This window comes from Spermophilus citellus, assembly GCF_964194105.1.
Source record: "Spermophilus citellus genome assembly, chromosome: 6".
NCBI classification, from domain to species: Eukaryota; Metazoa; Chordata; class Mammalia; order Rodentia; family Sciuridae; genus Spermophilus; species Spermophilus citellus.
In genome coordinates this window covers 15,975,259-15,988,229 of record NC_138187.1, presented here as the reverse complement: position 1 = coordinate 15,988,229, position 12,971 = coordinate 15,975,259, and the positions used below count along the sequence as shown (strand labels likewise).

The window sequence follows — 12,971 nt, the reverse complement described above, 5'->3', positions numbered from 1 at the left end:
GGGGCTGAATTTGCTGGGCTGTGCCAGAATCACATTAGCAACTGACTTACCCAAATTTTTTTTTCAAACCCTCTGAAGCTCAGAGCAACTCAATACCAAGACACCATCTCCACTTAAAAAAAAAAAAAAAAAAAAAAACGAAGAAGAATATTTTAAAAGTTTAACTGATAACTCCACAGTCATCCATCCAGCTGATACCCGAGGAAATAGAAGGCATCTGGAAAATGTATTTAAAAATTGATTTAACGTTGGGCCATGTTAAATGTTTTAATTTCCAAGCAATGCAATGCCCACCAAAACATCAATTAGTCCCAGCAATCAGGCAGGAATATTGGCTTCTGTTGAGGGATTCATTTATTTCAGTTCTGCTAAGCATTGGAGAAGGAGAAATCCGATGCAGTCTGTAGCTCCAAGAAAGTGAAATTAAGCTGGAGGAGAAGCCAGATCAGGCACTGGCTAAAAAGAGTTCCTCTTCCTGCACCCATCTCCCCATCCCTTCTCTCTCTGGAGGGAGGGAGGGCTGTAAAGTTTTCGTGCTGTAAACAGGACACCCTCCCCTCCCCAGTTCTGTCTGTCTCAAAAGCCAGGAAAAAAAAAGAAAAACAGGTTAAACTGGGCATAGAAGGGCACCCTTCTAGAGAGGCTGGATGCCTTAAAATTCACAGGATCATTTTTAAATTTTTCCCCCTTTTAAATGTCAAGGGTCCAGGGTCTCCTTGCCCTAGTTGAGGTGCTGAGTCCAGCTGAGGGTCTCCTACAGTCTGAAGCATCCTCTGTCTCTACAGGCCTTGGCCAGCTCCTTGGGACACCAACGGGAAGTGCTCAGGCCACTCATAGAAGGAGATCAGTCATCAGAAGCAGCAGGGGGCCTCCAAGCCAAAGACCCAAGGCAATAGATGCTCCTGAAATCAAACACAAGGTGGGGCACACATGAGAGCCGAAGCATGTGCCCAGCCCTGAGTCTCTTGGGACCTCTTAACTCAGAAGCTCTATCTGTTCATCTCTTAAATGGGAATAATGGCTCCAAAGGAGGAGAAAAAAGCAAGTTGAATTAAATGGGATTGTGTGAATCAGCACATACCAGGCCTGCCTTAATCATAAGAGTTGCCTGGGAAGCCTAATGCAAGTGCCAAGAAAGATTCTGATTCAGCAAGTCTGGTAGGAGGCCTAAGAATGTGTACTCTAAACATCACTCCAGATGCAAGTTGAGGAAACAAAAGATGAAGGGTTTGGCTACAGGAATGGCTCATCCAATGGCAGCTCTTCCTCAGACACCCCAGTAGAGCGAACGGAGGAGGTGTCAGGGGTCTTGCCTGGTCATTTTCTGACACAGCTGGTTCAAGGGAAAACAGGTACCCAACTCTCTGCAGGGCATGTGACAACGTCTATCAAAATTACAAATGCACATACCCTCCGACCCAGCAATCCCACTTTGGAGAATTTATCCTAGACATACCTGAATTTGCAAATTATACAAGGTTATACGCAAATTACACAATGCAGTGTTAGTAACAACAAAAAAGAAACAATTGAAATGCCCATCTACATAGATCTAGTTAGTTACCCTCATGATGTAGCCAGAAAACCAACAATTACACAGCTCCTGCGGATGGTTATGGGATTGTCCAAAATATATTGTTAGATTAAAAAATGCAGGGTGCAGAACAGGTGTATAATAAGCCTTTGTTAAGTTGCAGAAATAATCTATCTCTGATTTGCTTGTTTATGCATAGAATATCTCTGGACAAATACACTAGAAGCTGGTAAGACTGGTGGCCTGTGGGGCTGGGGGATGGGGGACAGAGAGAGAAGTTTCATTACATAACTCTTCTGACCCTATATGTTTTAAACATGTACATTATCTATTATGTGTATTATCTATTCATACAAAATGCCATAACATTTTAAAACAATTTTCATTATTATAATATATAATTTTAATTATATTTCAATTAAAAGTTTATTAAAAATAATAATACATAGAAAGGCATGGCCCTATCTGTAAGTGCTACTTCTGGACACTTGTGGCCACGGAAATTAGGAATCCCCCAATCTTCATCCCCAGAGGAAGGTGGGGCCTGGAAATGGGAGACTATTGACAGTGATGGATGATCAAGTTAGGAAAGGGAAGGAAAGCAGGTAGAGTTGGTTAAGCCCAAGTTCTTTCTCCCACGAGCATGTGCACCTGCTCTTCCCTCTACCTGGGATACAGTCCACCAGGTGAAGTCCATCTTATCCACATCTTGGGCTTCAACTGAGGCATCATGGATTCCATGAGCCCCTCCCACTCCCCCAGGCCTATCCAGATGCATTCTCTTGGAGTCTGTGCATCTCCACCATACTGCCTCATGGCCACCTGGTTATGGATGCTTCCCTCACTGCACAACTCAGTGAGGACAAGAGATACCCGGCTCCATGCTGTTTTCCCAAAGTGTTGCACCTTGCCTAGGATAGAAAAAACGGCCAAGATGGAGTGGGCGAGGAAAGCAGTAAGCAAGGCCGTGAGGGGAAAGGGCAGGAAAGTCACATACCCAGGTGAATGTCACTTCCTGGGGAGGCTTCCCAGATCCTGTCTTGCTCAGCCCTTGGTTACCATCACCTCCTCTGCCTATTGCCTTCCCCAGTCTTATCAGACATGACATCATCCTCTTCATTTACAAAAGACCCTTGTCTGTCTTGCTCACCTGTGTTCTCAGCCTCTACAGCAGATTTGGAACATAGAAGGTGCTCACCTGTGTTCTCAGCCTCTACAGCAGATTTGGAACATAGAAGGTGCCCAGTGCAGAGAGGCTGAATTAATTAATACTGGACAGTGAGGAAGAAGGATGCAAAGGAACCACTAAAACCTGTTCAGTCTTGAGAAGATTCCGATCCAATGGATTCCGAAGAGAACCTGGGGACCTGCAAGTTTTATGAGCTTCCCCCAGGTGATTTCAAATGCTGCTAGAACCACTCAGCAGAAGCTTGGTGAGCACTTTGGGTTTATCTCTGAGCACAGATCCTAAATGACTGTTAAAGATCCGGCCCTGAACCTTAGGAACCTCCCCCCGCCCCACCCCCCACCCCCAGGGACTGCACGGTAGACCACTGGACAGGGAAGGAGACTAAGAGTGCGTCCCTGGCGCGGCTCCGCTCACCTGGGAGAGAACCCGCGGAGGACGACCCGGTGGGGCTGGCGCTGGCGGGCGCTTCCTGCCAGGAGTGAGTCTTGGCGCCATCTAGTGCTCGCTGGAGGCTCTGCAGCTGCGACGTGCTGAGCCGCTGGCGCTGGGCGTGGGTCACCGCAGCGGCATTCTCTGGACCCAAAGAGGCGATCTGCTCCGCTGATAGCTCCTGTGCGAGGAAAAGGGGGCAAAGGCTTCGGAGGGCGGAGCTTCTGACTTTCCCCAAACCTCAGTCATCTTCCCAAGCCTGCACAACTTTGTCATGCCCGTGTACCATTTGTGCACCTCTTTAAGATCACTCTTCGACTAAGCAAATACATATATTTTAAAATGGAATTTTCCAAAAATAGAAGATCAGTAGAATTGCTATAAGCAAACATTCAATAGAAGCAAAAAGAAAAAAACACAATTTAATTTCAGCTAGATTGTGGCCAACAACATCTGAATCCCTAGCCTTTTAAAAAAAAGAGAGGCTGGACCATTATGGTGGTGCCTGTAATCACAGTAGCTCAGGAGGCTGAGGCAGGAGGATGGCGAGTTCAAATCCAATCTCGGCAAAAGCAAGCCACTGAGCAACTCAGTGAGACCCTGTCTCTAAATAAAATAAAAAATAGGAATGGAGATGTGGCTCAGTGGTCAGGTGCCCCTGAATTCAATCCCCACTTACAAAAAAAAAAAAAAGTGGTTGGAGAAATTAAAAAGTGCTCCAGAGGTATTAAAGACATTCTAGCTCCAAAGTGAGCCTCCTTGAAGTAATCAAAAGTCTTAAAGGAGGGTTGAAAAGGGAGTCATGATTTTCTCACTGTGACAATGAAGGTATCTTTTCAACCATTCCAGTTTTCCACCTGAAGAAACGTTGATGTAGGAAAGAAATCACAGGCCTAGATGCAAAAGACCTGAATCTGAGCCCAGGCTTGCCTCATACTAGCCGTGTGACCTTGGGCAAGTTGCATAGCCTCTCTGGGCTTTTGGACTAGCTGTGGAGTGACTCAGAGAACTTATCTCCTGGGCCAATTTTGATCCTCTGGCATGACTGCCTATATACCATATGATGAGTCCTGTGAGGGATCAGAGGAGGGAACACATGGTAATCTATTGTTGATGTCGCCATAAACAACAGAAGTAGAAAATTCTGCCTGGCACCCTGTGTCTTTAAGAACTCTGAACAAAATGTTTTCTGAAGTCACCCAGCTTTAAATAAGAACTTGGTGACTGGTTCCAGTGGGAATGGAATGAGATGGGGTGGCAGGATTCTGCTTTTTTAAAAGAACCTCTCACATCATCCTGTTTATTTTAGGGCTCCCAAGGATCTGGGGATTCTCTGGTAATGCTCCTTCCTCCCTCCCGCCTCACTCAGTCTCACCCTCTCCTCTCTTGTCTGGGTAGACCTGCCCTGGAATCCCATTTCTCTGCCTACAGCCCTTCTCTGCACCATGCCCTCCAGGACACTGCAGTGGCTCCGTCAAGCCCTGGGTCCTGCCCACCCTTCCAGCCACACCCCCAGTGCTCTTCACCCCAGGAGAAGGAGCAACCATACTGACAGCTCCCAGAAGCCAGCAAGTGCTCATCTGGTTTACGTCTACCATTAACACCGAGTCTGTATCACAAAAATTATCTGTTTTTCCAATGCTGCTGACTTGTGACCCATGGGAACAGACTGAATCTCTAGGCCTACTGTTTTTTTCAAAAATAAATTCAAATCGACTGCCAACATTCAATTATCAGGAGATTTCACATGCAAATGAAGATTTCTGGCTGCTTCTAAAAAAAAAAAAAAAAAAAAAAAGTTACATCCAGCAATTCTGGGTCCATGTGGTCACACTGCATTAATGTGCCTGAGATGAGAAGTAGCCGCCCCATTTAGACAGGGCTCTCCTGTTCACATTGGGCCCCACCCTGCCTACTGCATTCCTTTATGTCACCTTCTTGGCCCCTGAAGGTACTGTTTTATAACTCCTTCACCACTAATCTCCTGATCCCAGGTAAACCTAACACTGACCCTGCAGAGGACAAACAGGAGTTTAAAATAGATACTTGAACAATGAAGCAGCCACAACTCACTCCTATAGGGACCAGGAGAAAGTGCTTGGCCAAATGCCAGGACCAAGCTGCCCATCCCACACAGAGCATCCCCAGGGGAAGCAAGAATTCCCTCACTAGCCTCAGGGAATGCTATTTATCCCCCCCCCCCCAAAGGACTATTGTGCCCAGGCTGTGCTGGGAGCTGTCCACGGTGCTGGAACGGTCCTAGGTCAGATGCGGGTCTTGAAATGAACCAGTCATGTGGCCCCTCGGGACTGTCTCCAGTCTGATTTGTGTGCCTTATCCAGGTGTATACCCAGCAAGCAAGAAGATCAGGGGCCCTGCCTCCTCATCAGAGCAGTCCGTCCAAACACTTAAATCTTGTATGAGCTCAGGAAGAAGGACCCCTCACTGGAGTCCCCGGCTGCCCTACTTCATCTGATGCAACCACACTCTCTCAGTTTTTTTCCACAGCAATCCATCATCTGTCTTATTATGGTTTTTTTCAATTAATTAAAAGATTTTTAATTAAACTTATTTCAAAGGGAAATGTTATCGAGCTCCACACTCTCACCTGCAAATCTGAAGTTCAAAAATGTCTGAAAACTGAAAGTTTTTTCCAAAGCTTAAGACAAACTTAATTACTAGCAAAACTTTATGTGAGGCTATTTATAGCTTCTATTTATTTTAGTTGGTGTGATCTGTTACCTATTTCCTCACAAAAATACTATTATGTTATTAGTATGTTTACTTACAAATGCATCCCCTGCTGTTGCTGAGAATATTAGGTATATTTAGTACATACACGTGCCATTCTCTCTAAAATTTGAAAAATTCCAAATGCTAAAATACCTCTGTGCCCGAGTGTTTTGAAGAAGGTTTTTAAGAACCTGTCACACCTCCATAAATAGAAAATTAGTATCACTTGCTGGGAAGAGAAGGTAGCCATAAAAATAAGCATAATTAAAATATAAATTAAAAATTTAAGAAAAACTTTTCAAAAACACCTAAAATTATCCTGCCATCGTTGTTGACATGTTGATCTCCTCTGATCCTATCAGTAGAGGGCTATTTCCACACCTCAAGAATCCAGGGCCTGTCACTTGTTTCCTTGTGTGATCCAAAATGGGGTCAAGCTCTCATTTCTCCTTGAAGAACTGAGCACCTACTTTGAATATCTCGTCAGGGAAGCATTTTACTGCTGATGGCTGGAAATACGGCATCAATTCCTTGTCGAACGTTCGGAGCTCCGCCTGAGTTAACCCAGCTGGGAAGGAAAGGAATCACGGGGTTTAGTTCAAGCCATCGGAACGCCACTCCTTTTATTAATGGGGCTGCATAATGTACAGCTCTCATGTCCCAAGCAAGCATCATTCCTGATCATTCCTGGAAAATCACACGAGGGAGCCATGTTCCTTAATCAACTAGGAAAAATATGTGGGTCACATTAGCCCTGGTTGGCCTCCTGTAGTGAAATGTATACCCAGGAGGAGCTTCAATTTACACACTTTAAGATGATGAACAAATCTATTTAGAGACCAATTAAATCACATTCTATAGCAGCGTTTTTCTGTATAAAACTGTAGCATGCACAGGAATTGCCAAGAGACCTTGTTTAAAGAGCAGATTTTCAGATACTGCCCTCTACAACATTAAGCTGTAAAATCTAGGTTCTACTGTAACTCTACTGATGTTTGCTCTATGTGGCTAAGGATTATTATTTAATTCTGTTTCATTTTATTTTAGTTCTAGATTTCAGTTTGAGAAGAGAAAGTTATGCTCAAGATGCCTCTTACCTGCAATGGTCCCAAGCTCTTGCAAAACTGAGCTGGTCCACTCAGTGGGATCCCCAAACACTTCTTCAGCCTTTCTCTTAAACTCAGCCAAGACATGAGTGCTGCAGGTCAGGGTCCCAATTCTGGCCACCACCACCCTGGTTAAAGAAGACCTCTCCAGTCAAAAAATATTGTGTAGAAGGTAAATAGGCCCAGTACCAAAGGAGGACCCAGATAACCCCATTCCCTATTTTAGTTCAGAAAGGGGCAAAGTGTCAGAAAGTAGAGAACATCTGGATGAACAGATGAATGGATGGATGAATGGAGGGATCATTTGCTATTTTGTACACTAGTATTTGGTTTACCTGAATTCTGAGATCCTTATAAGTGGAATTTCAGTGATGTTCATAGCACACAGGATGGCACCAAGCCCTACTAAGTGAAAGCTCTTCAGATCCTGAACACTATAGCCTGAATCCTCCAGGAACCCTTGCAGAATGGATTTGGCCTGATAGATAGATAGATAGATAGATAGATAGATAGATAAATAAATAAATAAATAAATAAATAAATAAATAAGAAAAAAAGAAGGAAATGTCTGATGATTTATCTCCTTCAAAAGCTCTTATGATCTTCAGATAGTTTGGACGTTCAAGTTCTTCTTCATCAGGATCTAAATATTTCCAGCATCTGTTTCTACAATTTTCCAATCAAACCTAATAGTCTCCTGCCTCTCTGTCTTTACTCAAACCAGCCCCTTTCTGGTCATGGTGGAGCATGCCTATAATCCCAGCAATTCAGGAGGCTGAGGCAGGAGGTTCACTAGTCCAAAGTCAGCCTCCACGACTTAGCAAGGCTGTAAGCAACTTAGTGAGACCCTGTCTTAAAATAAAAAAATGCTGGGGATATGGCTCAGTGGATTTAATCCCCAGTATCAAAAAAAATCTAAAAACAAAACAAAACAAAAAATATAGCTCCTTCAACTGCAATATCCTTCTGCATTCCCAACTGTGAGAATTAATTTTATGTTTTAGTCCAATTAAAATATCACCTTCTACACAGAGACAAACCCACACATCTACAGTCATCTGATCCTTGACAAAGGTGCCAAACATTTTTTCCAACATAACATGCATTGGAGAAAAGACAGCCTTTTTTGGCAGGGGGTGGGTTCCCTGTATTGAATGCAGGGTTGCTTAACCACTGGGCCACATCCTAAGCCCATTTTATTTTTTATTTTGAGACAGGATCTCACTAAGTTGCTACTTGGTTTGGATGTGAGCTGTCCCCCAAAAGCTCACATGTGAGACAATGCAAGAAGGTTCAGAAGAAAAATTATTGGGTTGTGAGAGTCTTAATCCAATCGTGAATTAACCCCCTGATAGGGATTAACTGAGTGGTAAGTGAAGTGGTGGGTAAGGCTGGGGGAGGTGGGAATTGGGGCATGCCTCTGGGTGTATATTTGTATCTGCCAAGTGGAGTTTTTCCCCTCTGCTTCCTGGCCGCCATGATGTGAGCTGCTTCCCTCTGCCATACTCTCCCGCCATAATGTTCAGCCTCACTTCAAGCAAGCCCTGAGAAATGGATCTGGCCTTCTGTGGACTAAGACCTCCAAAACCGTGAGTCCCTGAATAAACTTTTGCCTCTGTATAGTTGTTCTGGTCAGATCCTTTAGTCACAGCATCAAAAAAACTGACTAAAACAGTTGCTAAAGGCCAAACTAAGTTGCTGAGGCTGGCTTTGAACTTGCAATCCTCCTGCTTCAGCCTCCCAAGCCACTGAGAAAAAAACTCCAGGTGTGCACATAGTGCCTAGCAAAAAACAGGCTTTTTAACAAATGGTGCTGGTTGTCTATATATAGAAGAATGAAACTAGACCCTTATCTCTCTCTCTCAACAAAAATCGACTCAAAGTGGATCAATGAGAAAAGAAACTATGCAACTCCCAGAAGAAAATATAGTGTCAACACTCCAGTACACAGGCACGGACAACAACTTCCTGATTACAATCCTAAAGCTCAGGAAATAATGCCAAGAGTTAATAAACATGATGGCATCAAATTTAAAACTTCTGCACAGCAAAGGAAAAAATTCAGAATGGGAAGAGAGAACATACAGAATGGGAGAAAACCTTTGCTAGCTACTTGTCCGACAGAGGATTAATATCTAGAATATATAAAGAACTCAAAAAAATTTACACCAAAAAATCAAATAACCCAATTAAGAAATGAGAAAATAAATTAAACAGTCATCTCAAAAGAAGAGATACACATGGCTAATGAATATACAAAAAAAATGTTCAACATCATCGCAGTTAGAGGAATGCAAATCAAAACTATACTGAGATTTCATCTCACACCAGTCAGAATAGTAATCATCAAGAATCCAAATAATATTAAATGCCGGAGAGAATGTGGAGAAAAAGAAACACTTTCACACTGTCGGTGGGACTATAAATTAGTACAACTATGATAGAAATCAACAAGGGGGTTCCTCAAAGGACTAGGCATGGAACCACCATATGACCCAGCTGTACCACTCCTCAGTATTTACCCTAAAGAATTAAGATCATCATACTACAGTGATACAGCGATACCTATGTCTATAGTAGCACAGTTCACAATAGTCAAACTATGGAACCAGCCTGGGGGTCCATCAATGGATGAATGGATAAAGAAAATGTGGTCTATATACACAATAGAGTTTTATTCAGCCATAAAGAAAAATGAAATTATGTCATTTGCAAGAAAACAGATGGAACTAGAGAACATTATGTTAAGCACAATAAGCCTAACTCAGAAAGTCAAGGGTCATGTTTTGTTTCGTATGTGGAAGCCACACAGGATAAAGGAAAAGAAACAGGGAGGCAGTCCTTATGGAAATCAAAGGGAGATCAGGAGAAGAAAGGGACCAAGGGGTGGGAGAAGGGGAGGGAGAAAATGAGTGCTGAGGAGTGAAATTGGCCAAATTATATTGTTCTACTGTGTGTATGTATGAATATGTAACAGCAAATCCCATCATTGTGTGCAACTATAATGCACCAATACATCTTTAGTTGTGCATTATGTACAATTACAATGCACCAATAAAAAATGTGGAATAAAAAACAAATACTGCCTTCTTCATGGAATTTTTCTTGACCATTCAGAATCAATTTTGCTTCCTCTGTTTGCTACAGAACTATATTTCCCCCTTGCTCTTCAATTCCAGAAAGTAATACATAAAATATGCTGGCGTTTAAAATTTGCATCTCCAGTGTGCTTTGATGTAAGGGAGCTCATGTGTAGGGTCCCTGAAATTCCAGCACAATTGTCATTCATTGGTCATGACTGTCCCTGGAAAACCACACATACACTCTTACTCTATATGGTTCAGACAAAGTTAACTGTCTCCTGTGTTCCATAGGACCTATTTCTAGTCACTGTGTCATCTCTTAGCCTGGCTGCAGTGATTGGTTCTAGATTATGCCTGTGATCCAGCCAGGACCAAACAAGACATTGGGTGGAGCAATTAGGAGGAAAGTGCTCTTTACACTGGACTTGAACTTGAAGGGATAGCATATGTATCACTGGAAGGATATGCACATGGATCTGCTTAGACTTACCTGTCTTTGACCAAATGGAAATGTGCATCCAAAATAATAACAACCAACATTTTTTTTTAATGCTTACTGTGTGCTGGCACTATTTTACATCACCATCTCATCTGATTCTCACAACAACCCTCTTAGCTATGTATTAATATTATTCCTCTTTCATAGATGAGCAACTGAGGCACAGAAAAGTTAAGAAAGTCAAGATCACACTGCTAAAAAACAATGGCTCTAGTATCAAAACCCAGTTGGTCAGACTCCAGAGCCTGTACTCAGCCAGTGAAGGTATCTGAACATGGAAAAAGATGGATATTCACGTTAGCTTTTCAATTTTTCTTATTAAGTCTTCAAAATCAGGTTTCACTAGTTGACTCATAGCAATTTGGGCTCCGCAAGTATCAGGCATGCCCATTTAAAATGAAAGTGCAAAAGTACAATTCAAATAAAATTACTTTGAAGATGTGGTATTAAATTGTCCTTGCCACTGGTACCCAGAAATGCAAACTCAGCCTGCAAGGTGATAAGTCAAAATACATTTCCCTGAATGACTGGACCGGTGTGTACATAATGATTCCAGGACAATTAATACCAACACTTTTAGGCAATATTAACCACTGAAAAATGAGTAGCTGTAAGATTTCAATCTCTCTGTTCATCCCTCTGGCTTTTATAATAGTTTTTTCCCCCTTATATTGGTTTTTAAACTGAACTATCTGTTAATGTAGTCCCTCCAGGTCTGACTATTAATCTAGAAACATGCATTTAAGGGTTTGATTGGGAGCTAAAGTTGAGGAACTGACTGCAAATGATATATGCAAATGTTAGATTTTCATATCCTCTTCAAACATATTGATAAATCTCGCTGCCATCCATGGGAATTAAAATTGGTGCAAAGGGAAAGAGATACTCCAGCTTCTAAGTTGGATATATTTTTCTGTTTCTCCCAGACTGCAAATAGAAATGATTTTAATATCAGCTATGTGATGTGGCACTTCTCGAACGAGTCAAAACCAGTTTTGGAGCCACGGAATCTCAGATTATAGAATGTGGGAGTGAAAGGAACTTCAGATTCCTGGGTTTAACCCTCTCGTCTTACAAACAAAGAAACTAAACCAAGGGAAGAAGTGTGATGATGACAGTGACAATAATGACAGCAACAGCAATGAAAAATTAAGTTCATCGACTTCTATGTTCGAGACATTGTTGAAAATGTTTTAATTGATCATCTCATTGAAGCCTTGTGGCCAGGACCTCCAGGTTGCCCAGGTCCAGGTAGATGCCATTCACACTGTGTTCTGTTTAAATGGTGCCACTTGGTTATGGGATGTGACAATTTCGATTACCCAGAGCTCCTGAGAGGTGCTGGGTTTTGCCTGCCTGGCATCCATTCTCCCTTTGTTCAATAACACCAATTTTCCTTTCAAGAACTACTCTGGATTAGTTTCCTATTGTTACTAAACAAATTATCACCAACTTAGTGACTTAAAATGACACAAATTTATTCACTTACAGTTTTTTTTGGGGGGGGGTCTTAACTCCTACAATGAATCAGCAGAAGAATGTGCTCCCCCTGAGGGTCTAGGGAGAAATCATTTCCTTGCCTTTTCTCACTCCCAGCGGTCACCTGCCTTCCTTGACTTATAGCCCCTCCTCCATCTTCAAAAACAACAGCCCACGCCCTCACATCTCTCTGTTTCCCTCTGCTGCCTTTCTCATGTCACCTTCTATAGCTGTGGCGCTTCTGTGTCCCTCCCCTCTTACAAGGCCCTTGAGATCACACTGGAATCACCAGGATAATCTATTTCAAGACCCTTACATGAATCACATCTGCAAAGACTCCTGTGCTCCTTAAGGCAATGTAGCAGCTCCAGGGATTCCATGTGGACATCTCTGGGTGGTGGGGAGGAGGGACCTTAACCTCCACATGCCCCTTCCCACTCTCAGCTCAGGCGGTCATGGGAAGAGTAATTCCACTCCTGCTAGTAGCCTGGCCAATCAACAACACACTCAGCCCCTGACCAGAGTGACTCCATGACTGGAGTTAATGGTGAGACATTTTTAAAAATGAATGAAAAAGAGACACATTTTTGACAATTTTTTATTATGTGTTCTCATCAGTTATACGTGACAGCAGAATGCTCTTCAATTCATTGTACACAAATGGAGCACAATTTTTCACTTCTCTGCTTGTACACGAAGTAGAGTTACACCATTCATGCAATCATACATGTACCTAGGATAATAATGTCCATCTCATTCCACCATCTTTCCTACCCCCATTCCCCCTCCCCTCTCCTCCCTCCCCTTTGCCCAATCCAAAGTTCCGCCACTCATCCCATGCCCCACCCCCCATGATGGATTAGCATCCACTTATCAGAGAAAACGTTCGGCCTTTGGTTTGGGGGGATTGGCTTACTTT

The 12,971-nt window shown here is 42.8% G+C and overlaps 1 protein-coding gene across 1 annotated transcript in view; it reads right to left on the bottom strand.

Moving 5' to 3' along the window:
• Window positions 1-318: 318 nt before the first annotated feature.
• The window catches only part of OTOA (otoancorin), an 82,219-nt gene continuing 69,566 nt past the window's right edge, over window positions 319-12,971 (bottom strand). Inside the window, exons 25-29 of the mRNA XM_081298339.1 lie at window positions 7,327-7,469; window positions 6,983-7,119; window positions 6,356-6,453; window positions 3,138-3,333; window positions 319-902 (exon numbers count right to left, since the gene is read on the bottom strand). Of these exons, the coding sequence (XP_081154465.1) occupies window positions 832-902; window positions 3,138-3,333; window positions 6,356-6,453; window positions 6,983-7,119; window positions 7,327-7,469 (645 nt within the window). The 3' untranslated portion in view covers window positions 319-831. The remainder of the gene's footprint in view (window positions 903-3,137; window positions 3,334-6,355; window positions 6,454-6,982; window positions 7,120-7,326; window positions 7,470-12,971) is intronic.